The sequence below is a fragment of the Orussus abietinus genome, unplaced genomic scaffold (assembly GCF_000612105.2).
Source record: "Orussus abietinus isolate OABI.00-Male unplaced genomic scaffold, Oabi_2.0 scaffold3, whole genome shotgun sequence".
NCBI classification, from domain to species: Eukaryota; Metazoa; Arthropoda; class Insecta; order Hymenoptera; family Orussidae; genus Orussus; species Orussus abietinus.
Window position 1 is genome coordinate 2,176,667 of NW_019395984.1, and position 16,884 is coordinate 2,193,550.

At 54.3% G+C, this 16,884-nt stretch overlaps 2 protein-coding genes across 2 annotated transcripts; one reads left to right on the forward strand and one right to left on the reverse strand.

Annotated features, from left to right (window-relative positions):
• The first annotated feature begins 868 nt into the window (after positions 1-868).
• On the forward strand, positions 869-13,365 carry LOC105699061. The gene is made up of 11 exons (XM_012423761.1): positions 869-1,197; positions 4,040-4,276; positions 8,391-8,603; positions 9,773-10,005; positions 10,082-10,293; positions 10,364-10,578; positions 10,654-10,857; positions 10,934-11,050; positions 11,118-11,393; positions 11,502-11,997; positions 12,883-13,365. The coding sequence occupies exons 1-11, from the start codon at positions 1,137-1,139 to the stop codon at positions 13,283-13,285; spliced, it is 2,667 nt and encodes an 888-aa protein (XP_012279184.1). The 5' UTR covers positions 869-1,136; the 3' UTR covers positions 13,286-13,365.
• An 846-nt stretch (positions 13,366-14,211) lies between these two features.
• On the reverse strand, positions 14,212-16,809 carry LOC105699258 (putative serine protease K12H4.7). The gene is made up of 9 exons (XM_012424120.2): positions 16,468-16,809; positions 16,140-16,405; positions 15,889-16,070; positions 15,586-15,821; positions 15,395-15,530; positions 15,008-15,324; positions 14,810-14,942; positions 14,575-14,744; positions 14,212-14,498 (listed from the first exon to the last, which is right to left on the reverse strand). Exons 2-9 carry the CDS (start codon positions 16,350-16,352, stop codon positions 14,389-14,391), a joined length of 1,497 nt encoding a protein of 498 aa, XP_012279543.1. The 5' UTR covers positions 16,353-16,405; positions 16,468-16,809; the 3' UTR covers positions 14,212-14,388.
• Positions 16,810-16,884: the final 75 nt, after the last annotated feature.

A 16,884-nucleotide genomic window follows, 5' to 3' on the forward strand; every position in this document is an offset into this window, starting at 1 on the left:
TCCGCGGATGTGCATCTGGCGAGCGAAGGTCGAAAGTGATTAGACATTTTCTTTTTCCTTGATTAAGCGACGCCGATCGGCGAGTCCTTCTTCGGGAGCTTCCATGGTGCTTCTCTTCGGATGGTAATTGAACCTTGAAGAGTCCTCATTAAACCCTGTAATATATACAATACCAGCCAGAGAGTTACCCGAATGACATCGAATTTTCCTTCCGTTGCTGCAATGTCGGGACGCTTCTGTCTACGCTGAAGAGTGCTTCCCCTTTTCTACCTGTACAGCGACTTGTAGAAAAGCCACGGTGCAATTAACTCGTATAAGGAAGTCTGTCGCGAGGGCTCGTTGATCCGGTTTAGGGTGTCACGGTTCGCCGCTCGTCGTGTATGTACTCTGGCTCCCTTCTACCCGGTGGTTCCCCTTTTCAGGGGCCTCTTCAGGGTCTTCCTTGCCGCAGGAAGCGCCCCGCAGGATGTCTGCACCCCGAAAAACTCCTTGGTACCCATTGTCACGGCCAATACTTAGTCCCCTTTCCCTGGAATAAAAAGCTCCCTATCACCGCATTCCACGGGTTTAGGATCAGAGTCTTCAGGGTCTCGGGGCGAAAATTCGATCGTTTCGGAACCAGGCCCCGTAGGACGTCTTCGGCCTGGCTCGAGGCAAGGTGGAACTCGGTTGGCCTGAATTCCAGGGTAACTCGAAGGCAGACGACGCTAGTCACAGAGCCGCAGCCTCGTTCCTGGCAACCGGCACACGCTGCCGCGGACCCCGAAGAGAGCGGCCAGTCGGAGGTGGGGGACAGCGAACAGGTACAACACCTGGATGACTTCCTGCCGCCTCGAAGCGAGTCAGTCTCGCAGAGGGTACGGTTCGCGTCGGACGAGAACTCCGGACGAGAGTCGGAATCGGTGTCGCGAGGTGGTCTCTTCGAGATCCTCTTCAGGGTCCTCCTCGAGGTGAACGGAAGGAAACTCCGGCTGAAGGACTTGGAAAGTGGCCGATAGAAGAAAGGAACCACTTCCGGTCCCGGAAGTTCGGTGCTCGACAAGGGGGACTTCCGAAACTGAGTGCGTGACCTGGGCCAGGTGCACCCAGGGGTGGACCAGGTGGACCAGGGCAGGCAGCCCTGGGGTGCGCCGGAGATGGATCGTCCGAGGACTCTGCTCGTGCTCTCGCTCGCCCTGCTCTTCTGTCCTGCGCAAGGTCGGTCGATGATTCTGTACCTCTCGTTTCCTTTTTACTTCAATTTCCTTTTTAAGCATCTACCCTCCACCAGGTTCTGCAAAGTAGGGAAAAAAATCAGCACCTTCGTGGTTTCTTTTCCTGGCGGGAAACCGTTTCGGGTGAGTCTCGATCCGGTGACCTCATCCCGTGATAATCGAAGACTCGGATTACACCGGGATCGATCGTATCGAATGTCGATATCGCGTGCCCACCTGTGCAACGAGCGCAGGGAACAGGTGCACCGAGAGTCACTTCCTCGCGGTTGTGTCATCGCCCTTGTTATTCCATCCGCAGATCCTCCAGGGACTTGGCGCAGAAATCCCGACCGTGTTACCTTTCTACGAGTCAATTAAAAGTATCCAATAATTAGGATATCAATTTTTACCCTTATTAAACCAGAGTGGATTAATGTTTTTAAGGGGGAACCCCTTCGTTATACTACTTACTTGTTCGGGGCAATAGGTCCTCGCCAGAAGTGTAAGCCCTGAAGACAATACCGTGCCTAATTAACCAGACTCCTAATTCCCACGACACCATAAGGTAACCGGGAACCTATAGATGCATTCGGTCGTCCTCTCTTCGCCTACTTTCGCCCCGATTATCCGAACTCAAGGAGCCCATCTACGTGGGCGGACGTTGGACGGCGTTCCTTCTCTGGAATGAAATTCTCCAATTAATGCCATTTCTACCGGTCATTTGTTTATCGGGGAAAGTGGAGTAGGGCGTGGGCCAGGGTATAGAAACGGATTAACGAGCCGTGCGTGTACCAGGTCGTTCGGTACCGGTACCAGAACTCGATGACCCGATACACGCGTACTTGTACGAGTTTTGGCCTCGGCAAATGCACAACGGTAGAATCTCGAGAACTCGTCGTGTCCACTCTAGCGGCCCACATTAGACGCCATTTTCGTACGTGCATCGGCAGTCCTGACCTACATGCACGTACTCTTTCCCAAGTTGACCGACAACCAAGAAAATTTCCGTTCTGCGATTCCTGCATTTCCCCCCTTTTTTCTAATACACAGAAAATAGCGACATCTCTTTCCGACCCTTTCGGTCCCAGTTTTCGCCTATATACGCGACCTACATAACCTGCAAAACGCGGGAACGACGAAAGAACGCCTTCCTTCATCCTCGAGATAACAGAAATTATTCCGCGGGTCTTGCCGGGTATTTAATATTTTCTTCAGAGTCTTCCCGCTAGACAGTTAATGTAGTAATGGTATGACAGGTTTAATATTCCAGGGATAGATGGTAATAATTTTTTGAAGCGAAAGAACCGAGCGAGGGCGGATCCGCGCGTCCTCCGGCGTGATCCAAAATGGCGGCGCTCCTTCGCGGTGTACCGCGCGTTACCGTTGCGCGATAAGCAGTTCCGGCGAACCGGAGGAAATCGTTCGAACTCCCTTCGAAGTTGTCGGGTGTATCGTCCATTATGCGCTCGTTACGGTAACGCGAACGGTAATCGCGAATGGGAACGCCATTTTCTCGCGGAATTACGAGCGCGAATCTGACTAAGAATCGTTTCCTCGGTTCCGAGAAGAATAGTCCCCCGCTGGTCCCAGCGAGGGGTTCCCAGAAGAAGAGGAGCCACGGAACGATTATCCGACGAATAACATTAACGCGATTAATCGTTCCGACCTTCTCGGGTGGTTCTTCGCCGACATTTCCCGCGGCGCGTCGAACTCCCCGGGGAACGCCGCCATTTCCTTTCGGCGTCGCCTCCGACCTCCGTTTTCCTTTTCCGGGGCGACTGGCGCGATGAATATGTTAATCGAATAGTTGGAACCGTTATTCTCGAGGCCCGCGAGCGCCATGCCGGCCTATTCTGGCGGGAACCGTTCGCGAACCGAATTTCTCCAACGGTTAATCGTTAAGAGTCCCCCGAGAAACCGCTGACGGATCGGCGCGGCCATTTTCCCTTTTCCCGATGGTATCGCGCCCCCCCGTGAAAATTTCTCCCTCGCGATTTCTCCTCCCCGGGGATTCCTGGCCGTCTCGTCGGGCACGTATCCGCATAAATCACGGGGAAAAGTCCGACTTTCCCGATTTGGCGAGCGGCAAGCCTCCTACATCTGTTCGGCCGTCTCGCACCTGCCGTCGAGTCGTTCGTCATAGAGACGGAAGGTGCGAGATCTTAACCGTAAACCCCGCAGGGGTGAAGTCTCTTGACTCCTGTTCGAGAGCACCGTTAAAAGAGTTCTCCAAACCCATACCTTTTGACAATGCTCGTTCCTTTTCAACTCTCTTCGGGAGAACGGAGAGCGCCGTTCGCGGAATTGCGAAACCGCCGCTCCCTCGGCTTGGTTAGGAAATCCGACGCGTGGACAGGAAAGTAAAATGGAAACGGGAAGGAAAAAAAAGAGGCGCCCAGAAAAGTCCACTGTTATGTAAATCCAGGAAGCGAGAGGGATCCACGCGTCCTCGAGGACGTGACTCGCGTGCCCAAGAGGACTTCTTCGGCGCCACCGAAGACCCGCAAAACCGAGTCCTTGCAAATGGCCGACGGTCCCCTCTCCGTTTGAACTCTCATCCTGAAAATTCGCGGAAACGGCGCAAGCTTTCGCAAGCCGGGGAAATTTCGCCCCGAATTAGCGAGTCAACCTGCGTGTCTTCGGCGTCTGCACGCACCGCGTCCTCGACTTCCTAGGGACGTTGCGTCGCGTGGCCAGGACGCGAATCGGCCGGCTTATCATTTCCTCCGGATCGATTTTGCGTGCCTCCGGCTTTTTTCTTTTTCCCCCGGAGTCCGTTGAATTTCAATGTTCGACCTCGCGGTTTTAAAATCCCCTGAGAGATGACGAAGAGTCCTGAATTCCAGGGAACGAGGGCGGAGGATGCGGCTACCCGGGCGCCCCTGCCCACAGTAGCGTCAGGTTCACGGGAGGAGGCATCGAGGACGTCATCGACGAGCAGGAAGCCTTGCCGAAGGACACCACCCTGCCGGAAGGCACGGTGGCGACGTATTCCTGTGAAAGAGGCTTCGAGCTTCTGGGACCAGCGCGCAGACAGTGCAACCAAGATGGCGTCTGGGTGCCCGAAGGAGTTCCCTTCTGCGGTAAGTCCCTTCCGTCGCCCCTAGAAATATAAACACTCATATATTATTAATCCCAGCATAAAATATAAGATATAGGGTTCTAGCGTTAAGAAATGCCAAAGGACCCCTTTCGTCCGAGATTTTTTTCACCCTGGCGATCGTCGACTCGAGGTCCGATCGATCTCGAATTTTATTCGACTTTCCGCGAGAACGGGCCGCACCGGGAAGTGGGCGATATTTAACTGCGCGGAAAGACTTTCCGGGGGACGCTTTCGTTTCTTCTGGGACACTGTTCAATGACTTGGGATGACGAGATGGATTTCGGAGCAGAGCGCGGTGACCTCGAGTCCTGGTACCAAGATGGCGTCTAGGACAGGCTAGGCTCCTAGTCGCGGACCTCGACCCAGAATGCCTCCGATTTTAAGAGCTGTTTACCATGTTTAATCGAGCGACGGTGTCGGAAATCGGAAGGGAGCGGCCGGAGGCATCTCCCAGGAATGCGCGACGCGGTTCCGAAGGCCTTGGGCGGTCTCTCAGGTGGTAACGCCGGTAACGCGCAGGTAACACACTGGTAACGCCGACAGGTTCGGACTTAACGGTGCAGTGCCCCCACCGAGTGGGCACTGCCAGCCGATTTCGTCTTCCTCGGTCAAGGACACCCGGAATCGGGTCGTGGGGCCCGGAATTGAGTCCCTCGAAACACTTGACGGGGTCCAAAAGGATCGGTCCAGAGGGAGGAGTAAAAAACCTGGGAACGTTCCGAGACGACTCCAATGCTCCTTCGTATAAAAATACCGATACGATACGAATACAATAAATAATAACGATGAATCGGTAACGCGAGCCTCGGTGGTTTTGCGCTAGAATTTCACACCGAGTAAAGGTACGGGGAAGAAATCGCCGATTCGCGGGATCCGAGATAAACCTCGAGATCAATCCTTTTCCCGGGAATCAATTGGCGTGAAACGCGGGATTTAAATTTCCACGGATCGCCGCGGTTGTTTCTAGAAACTTGGTCCTCTCTCCGGCTAATGGTAACCCACTCGGCGATGATTTCCTCGCCGCAAAAGTAGGTGTCCCGAGATCGTCGCAATTACCGGGACAGCAATCGGTAGGAAGCATCGGTCCGCGCGGGAGAAACGCCGGGATTTACTCGCCCGAGGATCGTAAACTCTCGGAGGCGAGCGAGCCGATCGCAGGGACGATGGATCGATGATCGATGGATTTATCGCCGATCCGGCGAGAGTCTTTCGTAGATTTCAAGGGGAAGCGTCGAAACCTCGACGGAGACGACGTGCTTCCATGCAGCCCGGTCATGGATCGGCGATCTCGGCGACCGAAATTCTCCGGTGGCGATCGAATGTCTCTTTGGATCGATCCTGACCTAGATCCCCCGACGTGGATCCTTCCCATCGTGCCGAGATCTTCGGACTCAGCTGATCGGGCATCTTTCTCAGGAAAGAACGAGCTCGATCGGCGCCGATCCTGACCCACTGTCCTTTTTATGCCGTCGACACGTGCCGTTAAAGTCTCCGGTAACGACGCCCATAAAGATGGCAATGCCCGTAACGATAAATCATTGCGATGAATCCGTGCAAACCGATCTCTAGAAATTTAATCGTTGGACGGATGCTGTAGGAAGGTCTCGAGTTAATTCCGTGTAACCATCTTAACGAAGAATCGAGAATTTAACTCGCCTTTGCCTCGAATCTTCGTTCTTGAGATGCAGAGATATCGCTTGTGCAGGCATTTGAATCTCGAAAAAAAGAAATATCCCCCCGGTGCAGGCGTTGAAATCTCCAATAAGAATCCTCGCTTGTGCAGGCGTTCGAATCTCCGAGAATCCCCGCCTATGCAGGCATTCGAGTCTCCGCATGACGTCCACTCCTTCCTCCAGGGAACCGGCAAATAGGTCGCCCTCGTATTTACGCCCTGCAACGTGGAAAACAAGGGGATCATTGTCGGAAAATAGGTTACAAGTTAAAAGGAACACAACGTAGGGATTCATGCCCGACCCTATCTCTCCTCCGAAGCGTCCTCGGTGGATTGGATTCGGAAGGGAAACTCGAAGGTTTGGGAGCTAGTTGGCTAAAAGTAGGACGGCCAGACACGCTTCGTTCGCCGAGAGAACTCTGTCTCTTCGAGGGCTCCGAGTTTGGGTTTGAGCACGAGACGATTGCCCGGCTGTTGGGGAAACAAAAGGAAACAGAGCGCGTACCATGTCGGAAACGGAAGCGCGCTTCCATCCGAAAACTCGAACTAATGCCCGAACGACGCCAAGTCGCCTCCGGTCGAACGTCCCGATGGCGAGGAGCGACGAATTCGCGTCATTACCCCGCTAATGACGAAGAAACGGTACAATGATGTACTCCTAGACGCAAAGGGATGATTAACGGAGAAGCGTCTCCGCCGGCGAGCAAACAGGTGGACGGGGGACCAGTCGTTTCTGCGAGGTCACGGAGACGCGGAAGCGCCGCAGACGACTCCTTTTTTCGAGAGAACTCGTCGACCAGTCGAGTCTTCGGAACGCGTCCTAGACGTCTAGGGACCACCCTCGAAGATGACCCAGAGAGGCCTCTGAATTCTTCCCAGGATCCCCCTCCAATCTCCACCTTCCTCCGAATGTGGAAATAAAATTTCATTAATACAAATCCAGATTAATCCCCGTTTCTGGGAACTTTTACACCTATTACACATACGTATCATATCGCAAGAGCCCGTTAGAAAACGTTTACCGTTTCCTCGTTCTCCCTGGGCGGTAAAGAAGAGGAGATTAAGAATAAAAATGGCCAGGCCCAACGGGCAATCCTCCTCGCGAACGGCGGCCATTACGAGTCTCAAGAGACGATACGCTTAACATAAAATCCCCATTCGACGATTCCAGCAATAAAAAGTCCAACTAATTAGGACTCGGCAAAAAATGGTCCCGCAAAGACGGCAATTAGAATTATTCCGGGGCGTTGGAGGATTTCCTTTCACGGCTGCGTGGCGCCGGTAATTCGCACGTCCAGAGTCCCCGAAGAGATCGATCCCCTCCGTTTCTCTTTGTACGTTTTCTCGCGATTAGTCTTCCGCGTAGAGACGACTCCTCGGGGATGAATCATCTCGTGGCACCGGGAACGCTCATTCCCCATAGTGGGTCTCCCTAGCGGGAGCGTTTCTGACCTCACCGTCGTAAATTCACGGCTCTAGTCCTCGATTTGCGGTATTAGCATACATCTTTGTCGCGACGCCGCGTAAACGGTCCTCCCTTAATGGGTCCCGTCCATCCCGGTCGGGAAAGTCGATTCGATGCGAATCGCCGGGACGAATGGGGGAGAATATTAAACGGCGACGTGCGCCGAAGCGATCGCGCATTATAACAGTACACGCAGCACGCGATACGTGCGTAGCATAAGTATCGAATGAGTACGCGCAGCGCGTGCGTACTTTCATGAAGAGCCTTACGTAGGAATCCCATTATGCCTTGATTTTGCATCGCCGGTAGATGCGCGACGGCGCCGCCATTACGCCTAACGACGAGCGGAGCTTTCTTCACGGTTTCTCCGGCGTTCTTGAAATAGCCCCTTCCCTGGAATACATATAAGCATATGAGCGTGTAACATCCAAGGCGATACTATAAAACAGATAATAAAAGAATCGCGACAAGGGGTGTCGGTAAAAATCCCAATGAAAATCGGGGAAATCGGAGGTACCTCTTCGGGGCCTCGGAAGTCCTACATACCCGAGGTCTCTTCATCGAGGTAGCTCTTACAGGTGCATCGATGCCGGTGCCCCAGAGTAGCACAGCAGCCGTCGATAAAATTCCGCGTTACGGTACGGCGAAACTACCGCAAGGCCGCCGACTTATCCTCGGACACAGTTTGCGCTTAACTCGAACTCTTGAGAGCGATCGGCGGTACATATGAGGTACATATAAGCGTCCGCAATTCCCTTCCTTAATCCCTCGTTACGGGTCCATCGTGACGAGTCGAATGAGATGCAGGCGGTGAGATTGAACCAGGTGACGTTGCACCAGGTGTACCTCGGCGGCGAGGGGGGTCCGCTTTGCGCCTAGAAATTCAGGCATAAATATGAGCGCAAGTATACGAGGGCATAAACGTACTCCTAGGCATAAGTAAACGTAAATTTGCAGTCCTTAACGTGGCCGGGGGCAAGGCCCCGATGCAGTCGAGCAGCACCGACGGCGGAATTCCCCAGCGGGCGGTGGACGGAAGCAGCGGGCAGATCTTCACCCCGCAGACTTGTACCCTGACGAGGCAGGAGTTGCGACCCTGGTGGTACGTCAACCTCCTGGAGCCCTACATGGTCCAGCTGGTGCGACTGGACTTCGGCAAGCCGTGCTGCGGTGAGTAAAAAATCGGCAGGGAAATTAATGAGCGCGTACGTACAATTTCACCGAGCACAAGCACGGTTTTCGTGTTTACTGCCGCGTTAAATTGGGTGATAAATACCCAGGAGACTTTCTTAGACTACCAGCGATGTACAGAGGCGAGCGCCGGTTCCACGTACGCGGCAGAAACGCCCCGGAAATGGCTTCTTCGGGGTATGGCGAAAGGCGGCGCGGTTTCCGCTGGACGGAGTCTGCGACCGGGCGGAAAAACCGACCCCGAAGAGGGGAAAAGGCTATTCGAGCTCCTGCTTTCCATAGTTAAGCTAAATCGATGCCAATTCGGCGGTCGCAAACGAGCCGCGAAGTGCGTCGATAAACCGGCCCGTCGGCGACGGCCCCGCATGCAACTTCTTTTTAGAAACTCCTTCGTTAAACGAGAGCGAGAGTCTTTCTCTGGTCCGCGCACTTTCGATCCCTGGGAAAACGACGGGGCCATTAACCGGGTAGATTCGATCGCGCTTTGTGCGGCCAACAAAGCGAGACCGGACGTCCTCTTTCGGGCCACCCCGAGGACGGCGGAGAGTCGATCGAGCGGGAAGAGACGGTGCGAGCCGGCTCCGACTTTCCTCGATTTATAGATTTTACAGGCTTTACGGACTCGCGGGGAGAGTCGAGGAGAGAATTCCTGGCCAAGGAAAGGAGACCGCCACGCGGAATTTAATCTAGACGGGCCCTGATCGCGGAAACGGGGGATCTCCTCGGCATCTAGGAGGACTTCGTTCCTCCGGAGAGGAGACCGGCGAGGGGCCTAATTGGTAGCCGCGAGTAGCGCCGACTTCGGCGGTCACAGCTCGGGTGATTTCCAGGCCAGCGGAGCCTCGGGACCCCTCCGGACGATATTATCTACCCAGATGCCGCGAGGAAGCGCAGCTCGACGCGCAACCGCGATATCTAAACATCTAAACCGCGAGTGAAAGCCTCGGAGCCTCGCTCGGCCGCAAGATCCGCCAATCGCGTCCGCCTAGCCGCGAAGGCTCGTCGTCTCAGCGGCTTGTCCTCCTCTTCGGGTTCTTCCTCGTCCTCCTCTCCGGTTTTTCACCTAACGACGGAAGCGAGCGATTTCTCCAGGAAGAAATCCGTTCATCGGCGACCCTGAAATGATCCTTGATTAATTCCAATTATAGGCGAGGACGTGCCGGGCACCATCGTGGTGCGCGTAGGGAATAACAGACCCGACCTGGGCACCAACCCCATCTGCAACCGGTTCACCGGCCCCCTCGAAGAGGGCCAACCACTCTTCCTGCCCTGCAATCCTCCCATGCCAGGAGCCTTCGTCTCGGTGCACCTCGAAGCAGCCTCGCAGGTCCCCATCCCGGTGCAGCTTTCCCTGTGCGAAGCCTTCGTCTACACGGACCAGGTGAGTCCCTTCGTCTTCCTCTTCGGTACCCTCCTCACCTAGTTGAGATCCTTTGAAAACGCCGATTTCTCTTCAGGCTCTCCCAATCGAGAGGTGTCCGCAGTTCAGGGACCAGCCTCCAGGCTCGACGGCGACCTACAACGGGAAGTGTTACATATTCTACAACAGACAGCCCTTGAACTTCCGGGACGCCCTCGGTTTCTGTCGTTCCCGAGGCGGCACCTTGGTGGACGAGAGCAACCCTGCTCTCCAGGGATTCATATCCTGGGAGCTCTGGCGTCGTCACAGGTCCGTCTTCGCCTCGTTGACTCTACTCCTAGTGAAGTCTCCCTGTAGCGACATTATTCCTCTTCCTCAGGAGCGACACCTCGAGCCAGTACTGGATGGGCGCGGTGAGGGACCAGAAGGACCGCACCGTCTGGAGGTGGACCGGAAGCGGGGAGGAAGTGTCCGTGTCCTTCTGGAGCCTTCCTCAAGGTACCGAGGAGGACTGCGCCCGGTACGACGGAAGCAGAGGATGGCTCTGGTCGGACACCCCTTGCACGGCCAGGTTGAACTACATCTGCCAACATCGTCAGTACTCTTCGAGTATTACCCTCCAGAGCCCCATAGAAAAGACCGATCAACGATTACCCTAAATCCTTCCAGAGCCACGAGCTTGCGGCCGACCGGAGCAGCCTCCAAACTCGACGATGTCGATCAGGGTCCCCGGGGAAGGCAGCTCCGGGAACAGCTACGAGGTAGGAGCCACCGTCGAGTACAGCTGCGACCCTGGAAGTCTCCTCATAGGTCCTGCCACTAGGACCTGCCTGGACACAGGATTCTACAACGAGTTCCCTCCGGTCTGCAAGAGTAAGACATATATAATCATACATATATAATTAATTAATTTCTAACATCACAGGTAATATTTCACGAATTATCGCAGACATCGAGTGCGGCTACCCCGCGGGCATCAGACACGGCGAGTACACCTTGATTAACAACACGGTGAGCTACCTGAGCCAGGTGCATTACTCCTGCGAGGAGGGGTACGAGATGACTGGTAGGTACATTGTCATCCCGATTTTTTAAAATATTTTGCGGTGTATTAAATTATAATTAATTAACAGGTCGCGCGCGATTGACCTGCGACATCGACGAGCGCTGGAACGGCCCTCCACCGCGCTGCGAGCCGATCAGGTGCGACCCCCCTGCGACTATTCTTCATGGTTACATGCAGATCGACGAGATCAACGTCGAGGAGGGTCCAGGAAGCGGCAATCGAAGCCTTCTCGTTGGTAGCATCGTGACCTACGCGTGCGAGAAGAGCTACAGGTTGAACGGCCCGAAGCAGATCCTGTGCCTGGCCACAGGGTCGTACGACCACGCTGCACCCACCTGTACAGGTGAGACACGTTATTCTTCCAGTCAATAATTTTTGCAAATTATAAAACTATCTACGCTGATTATATAAACATAAATATGAATATAAATATAAATATACGATCATGCAGAAGAGCCTCGCTCGACGACAACGATCCCGCCTCGGATAACGATCCGTCCCTCGTCAACGAGGAGGCCATACCAGTCCACGAGGACCCGCTCGACGTCGACGACGACGACGACGACATCGAGAACGACGTCGGCTCCCTCAAGCACTACGTCCACCCCACCCCGGAAGATCCTGGGAGGTGCCGAACTCCCGGCCACTGTGAAGGAAACGGCGGTGAAGAGGCCCTCGGTCGGCCTCCAGAGGCCCATCGCCACGACCCAGGACGACCGAGCGGACCACCCACAGGACAACGAGATCTCCGGAAGCGGGGTGGACAATGCAAAGGCGACGATCGGAGCCGGGGTTCCGGAGCCCTCCGGACCGCTCAGGGTGGACAGGTCCGACCAACCGACGCACCAGGCCAAGTTGAACCTGGGCGCGGTGATCGCCCTGGGCGTCTTCGGGGGATTCGTCTTCCTGGCGGCGGTCATCACCACGGTGGTCATCCTGATCAGAAGGTAACAATGGAAGCTGTCGATGTACTTAACGCATGCGTGCCGAACTTAAAGTCGATTACATCCATTCCGGGTGTCGAAAGGGTTAATCGGAGCGGGTTGCCCGACCCTCGTCTCCACGCTTGGTCCGCCCTTAACTTAAGCCTTAACAGTAGCGACGAAAAACGGCATCGTAGACCCGTCCCCCAGTACCCCGGGGGACGGATCTCGACTCGGTCCTCGCGTCCGACCCCGTAGCTGACCCAGAACTCTTGCGTGGTCCCAGCGGCGGCGGCGGCGGCGGCGGCGTGGGCGTCAGCGGCATCGCCGGAGGAAGGCGTCGGCGTCGCCGGGGGCTCGGCGGGGTCGGTGCGCTGGGTGGCGGGGGGAGAGGCGACCCGGGGATGCCCTCTAGGTGGTACACGCTGCTCGCGCTACCGTTCCCCGACCAGCACCTGGGGCGCCGCGACCTGACGGCGGGCCGCTCTCGAGAGCACCCCTGCACCTTCGGCCTCTCCGCGGCCCACCGGGCCGGGTACTTCTCCAACCCCTCCCTCTGACACCTCCCGCCGACCCCGCCACACCGCCACCCCACGAGTGATAACTAGTCAAGGTAAAGACCACCGTCCCCGAACACCTAGAGTAGATTCGCCCTCGGCGCACCGGGTGAAGGGTCTGCACGGGGACCTTCTACATTCCACCTTCCACCATCCCTAGCCTCGTCCTGGTACCCGGGCTCCTCTCTCCACCGTAGGCTCTTCCGGTCCAGCGGGTGACCCTGGTCCTCGCACGTCACCGGAGTACCCGTGGAGCACGACCAGTGGATTAGAGTGGACCCAGGTCGAGGGTTGGCTATCGCGCCTCTTAGTGCTATGTAACCTTAGTTAATATTCCCCTTTGCACCCCCAGGAGCCGCGGTCGAAGCAGCAAGCACTACCGGCACCGGGCCTCGCCGGACTGCAACACCGTGGCCAGCTTCGACAGCAGCTCCTCCGAGAGTCGTGGAGGCCTCAACAGGTACTACAGGCAGGCCTGGGAGAACCTCCACGAGAGCGCCGGCCACAAGGCCAACCACGCGCCCCTGCGCCGCAAGGAGACCCTCGACGAGCCCGGCTACAGGGAGAACTACCGCCCCGGTACCACCGAACGCGACGGCTCGGAGCTCGTCGTAAGCGACGTCGCCGCGTATCCGGCCAGCAAGCACGCCAGCGTGTCCGACAAGAAGCGTCATCATCATCACCACCATCACCACCACCACGGCAACGGCACCGCCTCCGAGTGGAGGCAGACCCAGACGCACCAGAGATACTGACCGGTGCCTTGAAGAGACACGAGCATCGACTCCAGGGTTCGCACCTCGACCCGGTAGCGGTCGTCGCGCCCTGGTCCTGGACCCGCTTCGATTCTCCACGGTCGTCCAGGAGGCTGGACGACGATGGGACGATCGTCCTTCGTGTACATAGACGTGGACCCCCGGAGGTTGGCAGGAGGCGAGGGCCGGATCGTCCTCGTCGCCTCGTCGCATCGATCCAAGACTCGTCGGAGGACATGCCAAAAAGTTCTAAGAGTAATATATATATATACATACATATACATATTAATATTAATTAACTATGATATATAAGGTATCTTAGGCACAACGATCGGAGTTACGTGTGAGGTATCGCTGAGGTGCGCCCGAGGGGGTATTTAATCAGGAAATCGTGGATCTTAATATTTGAAATTAACTGGAAATCGTTTTCCTTGATTTCCGAGTGAATGGCTCCTCGGGGGTGCCGATAAGGCCATGCACCGCTTCCGGGACCTCTCGCAGGGACGCTATGGGCACCTTGGCCTCGCCTTGAAGCAGCGAAGGTCTGGGGTCTTCCTCAGGACTCCTCACGCTTTAAGGGAAGGTCGACGCTGTCCATGAGATGGAGGAAGCCTTAGAGTAATACGGTTCAACGTTCGAGTAAACGGCGAATAATTAGTATAAGTAAACGTGACTAGCGGTCGGGTATCCAATGTCTATCAGCCCTCGCGGACCAGAGTTGTCGTGCTTGTATTTATTCGCACCATAGTTTTACCGTGAATTAATGAACTAGCGCGATCAGGTACTCTTCACATTACCTGACCAGCACGCAATCGTTCCCTTTTTTCTAGGTGTTTTTTTTTTTGTTTAAGCGACACGGACGATCGAGCCCTCGCGTGTATAGTCGGTCTTAGCGGCAATATCGTAATCTTAAGAATAAACGTATATATGTAACCACGATTGCTGGTTTAATTATTCTCAAGGCTGGTGCCGTGATATAAAATGTATTGAGTTTACATGGCTGAGTTGAAAGTAACAGGATTCGTGCAGCTCTCGTTACGGCTAGATAAGTGATAAATGCAAGCCGGGAGTCGCAGTGTTGATAAGCTCGGTTGTCGAGCTCGTTAGCTCTGCAACCAGGTGCCGATCAGGTGGCCGACCTGCTGTCTCGCCTGCTTCAGCTGCGGCAGGTCGTCAGGGGATGGAGGATACATGTTGGCGCAGTGTGCCGTACCTGGTCGATGAAGAAATGGCACTTGGATATTTTTATACAGAGAGAAATTCATTTCCCGGAGGTCCGCCGTGCTCACCGTCTATGTAAATGGAAGGAGCCGATGGACTTTTGGAATCCGTCAGACCTAGAGCGTGCCAAGGGTCGACGGAGCCGTGGACGAAGACCACGTTTGTCACCTCCAGGTCCAGGGCACCGTATAGAGTGTTGGTTCGTACCACGGAAGAGCTCAACAGGTGAACGTTGTACCTGAAGAAGTGGGATCGTGAAAATGTCGGCATTAGCTTTGAGCATCCGGTAGCTGGAATAGTAACCTGGGTCCAAAGATGTCGGTGCACTGCTGGACGAAGAAGTTCACTGGGAAGTTGTTGCTGAACAGTTTAGGCCTAGCGCTCGAGGTTTGGAAGAAACCGAATTCGGTACACGTCTGATAGGTCCACTGCCGACCTGTGTAAAGTCATTGGATGAAACTTAACGATACGAGATTAATTCCTGAAAGCGACCGTTCTTACCGCCTGCTGCTGCCTCGTCGGCCCAGGAGACGTTCCTTAACTCGTCCAGCATCTTGGCGTATCTGTAATTCAGGCACTTCTCGTCGCTCGCCTTCAGCATCGAATTGCTCATCGCTGCGAGCCTGTCTATCGGGATGCCGTTTCTCTCGTCCACCAGATGATTGCAAACGTCGTCGATGGTGTGATTTAATTTCTTCGTGGAATTGCGATTGTCCTTGTTGTACTGCACTACCTCCGCGAAATTGCCGGCCAGTGTTTCGTAGAAATTGGCGACGTCTTTGGGCTTAGTATGCGCCGGATCGAGCGGGTCGCACAAGCTGAAGAAGATGTTACGTGGAAATTATATGTGTACCAGTTGGATAATGTTTAATACGTCTCGATATGCACTTGAACTTCTCAGTCAGCCCAGCCTGTCCAACCCGATGGTGCATCATGACGTCGATCTGGTGGATCGCTGTTTCGATCATGTCGACACAGGCCTGCGAATGTTTCTTCAGCGATTCCTCAACAATGACGAAGTACTCTGAAAGCAGGATTTACTTATTTCCCTTGTTAACTAATTTAACCGTGTCACTTACGTTGGAAGTCGATCTCAGCTAGAAGAGGCCCACTGCTAGACACGGCCCCATGCACCAGATGAGGATACTTGGAACGCAACCATGCAGCCAGGGATCCTGCGTAAGAACCTCCGAACGCTATCCACTTGGTATTTTCAGGAATATTATGCAACTTGTTCATCCCCTTGATGAAATATGCCAAATCGGCAAGAGCTTGCTCCGAGCTCAGAAACATTAAGTTTTTTACGCTCAGGTCTCTAAAAACGCACTGAAATAAATTTTTTGCACTGCACGTTTTGGCGTGTCCTTTCAAAGAGCACTTACGAAGTAGGGTGACTCTTCCCATAGAAACGATGTTCAACCTGGAAGCACATCGCTCCAAATTGCTTGGCATACTCGATCCACTCTCCCTCGGCCATCCATTCCGCCCGCGCAGTGCTTTCTCCACTTATCATTAAAAAAATTGGACCACCCTGCTTGTAGTACTCCGTGTTCACAAAATACCTCTACAAACATATCCATTATAAAACAACCTGGCGACACGCTCTAATCCATTATATCTCGACATTAAATACCTGTAACCATGTACGCGTCTCGGTAGGATTAAAGTGATCCAGGTTCTGCTCGATCCACTGATCGGGAGGAAGATCGTAATGTTTCGACAATTTAGGAGCTCCCACATTTCCACCCCTCGCTCTGCCCTTCGTAAAAGTACGCCACGAGGCTCCAAAATCGACAAGCAGTGCTACGCTCACAAGAGCCAAAGCAAGGCGCATTTTCTGACGCATCCTTCGAGCTTAACACTTAAAAATGCTTCTGTTCCAGTGGATGGACTGCAGATCTATAAAAAAAACATATCTGAGTAAACCGATACGTTTATTTGCTTTATACTGACCAACTTACCAATCAAATACTCGTGGAAGTATTCTTTTACATCGAGTGTTATTATTCACCCGCGGACAGCCACGATAATGACGATAGTAGACTATCGCGGAGCTCCAGCGACAAGCTGACCCAGCAAATATCAAAACAAACCGCCGATTCAGAGGTTAGGAATCCCGCGGCCGCGCTCTTGCGCGTCAAAACTCGACAGCCAATAACGACTGGCGAATAAACGCAAATTGCTCAACCGATAAAATAACTTCTAGTCGACCTCATACACGTCCAATAAAATTCCACTGAATCGACGTTCATCAAAGGAAAGAAGGAAAAAAATAAATCCCAGATATGAGTTGGGAGATTGCTCACGGGCAGGATCGCGCTGGATCGCGCGTTCACGTCTGTGCTGCCCTCGACGGAGAATATAGGCGGCTAACGGAC

Excerpts from the sequence above, each read along its gene's own strand:
- LOC105699061 (XM_012423761.1), top strand. The coding sequence starts at position 1,137 with ATGGATCGTCCGAGGACTCTGCTCGTGCTCTCGCTCGCCCTGCTCTTC. Across the intron at positions 1,198-4,039 it reads GCTCTTCTGTCCTGCGCAAG|GGAACGAGGGCGGAGGATGC; the intron begins GTCGGTCGATGA and ends CCTGAATTCCAG. Across the intron at positions 10,006-10,081 it reads CCTTCGTCTACACGGACCAG|GCTCTCCCAATCGAGAGGTG; the intron begins GTGAGTCCCTTC and ends ATTTCTCTTCAG.
- LOC105699258 (XM_012424120.2), bottom strand. The coding sequence starts at position 16,352 with ATGCGTCAGAAAATGCGCCTTGCTTTGGCTCTTGTGAGCGTAGCACTG. Across the intron at positions 15,822-15,888 it reads GGGAAGAGTCACCCTACTTC|AGACCTGAGCGTAAAAAACT; the intron begins GTAAGTGCTCTT and ends GTGCGTTTTTAG. Across the intron at positions 14,499-14,574 it reads TCCTTCCATTTACATAGACG|GTACGGCACACTGCGCCAAC; the intron begins GTGAGCACGGCG and ends TTCATCGACCAG.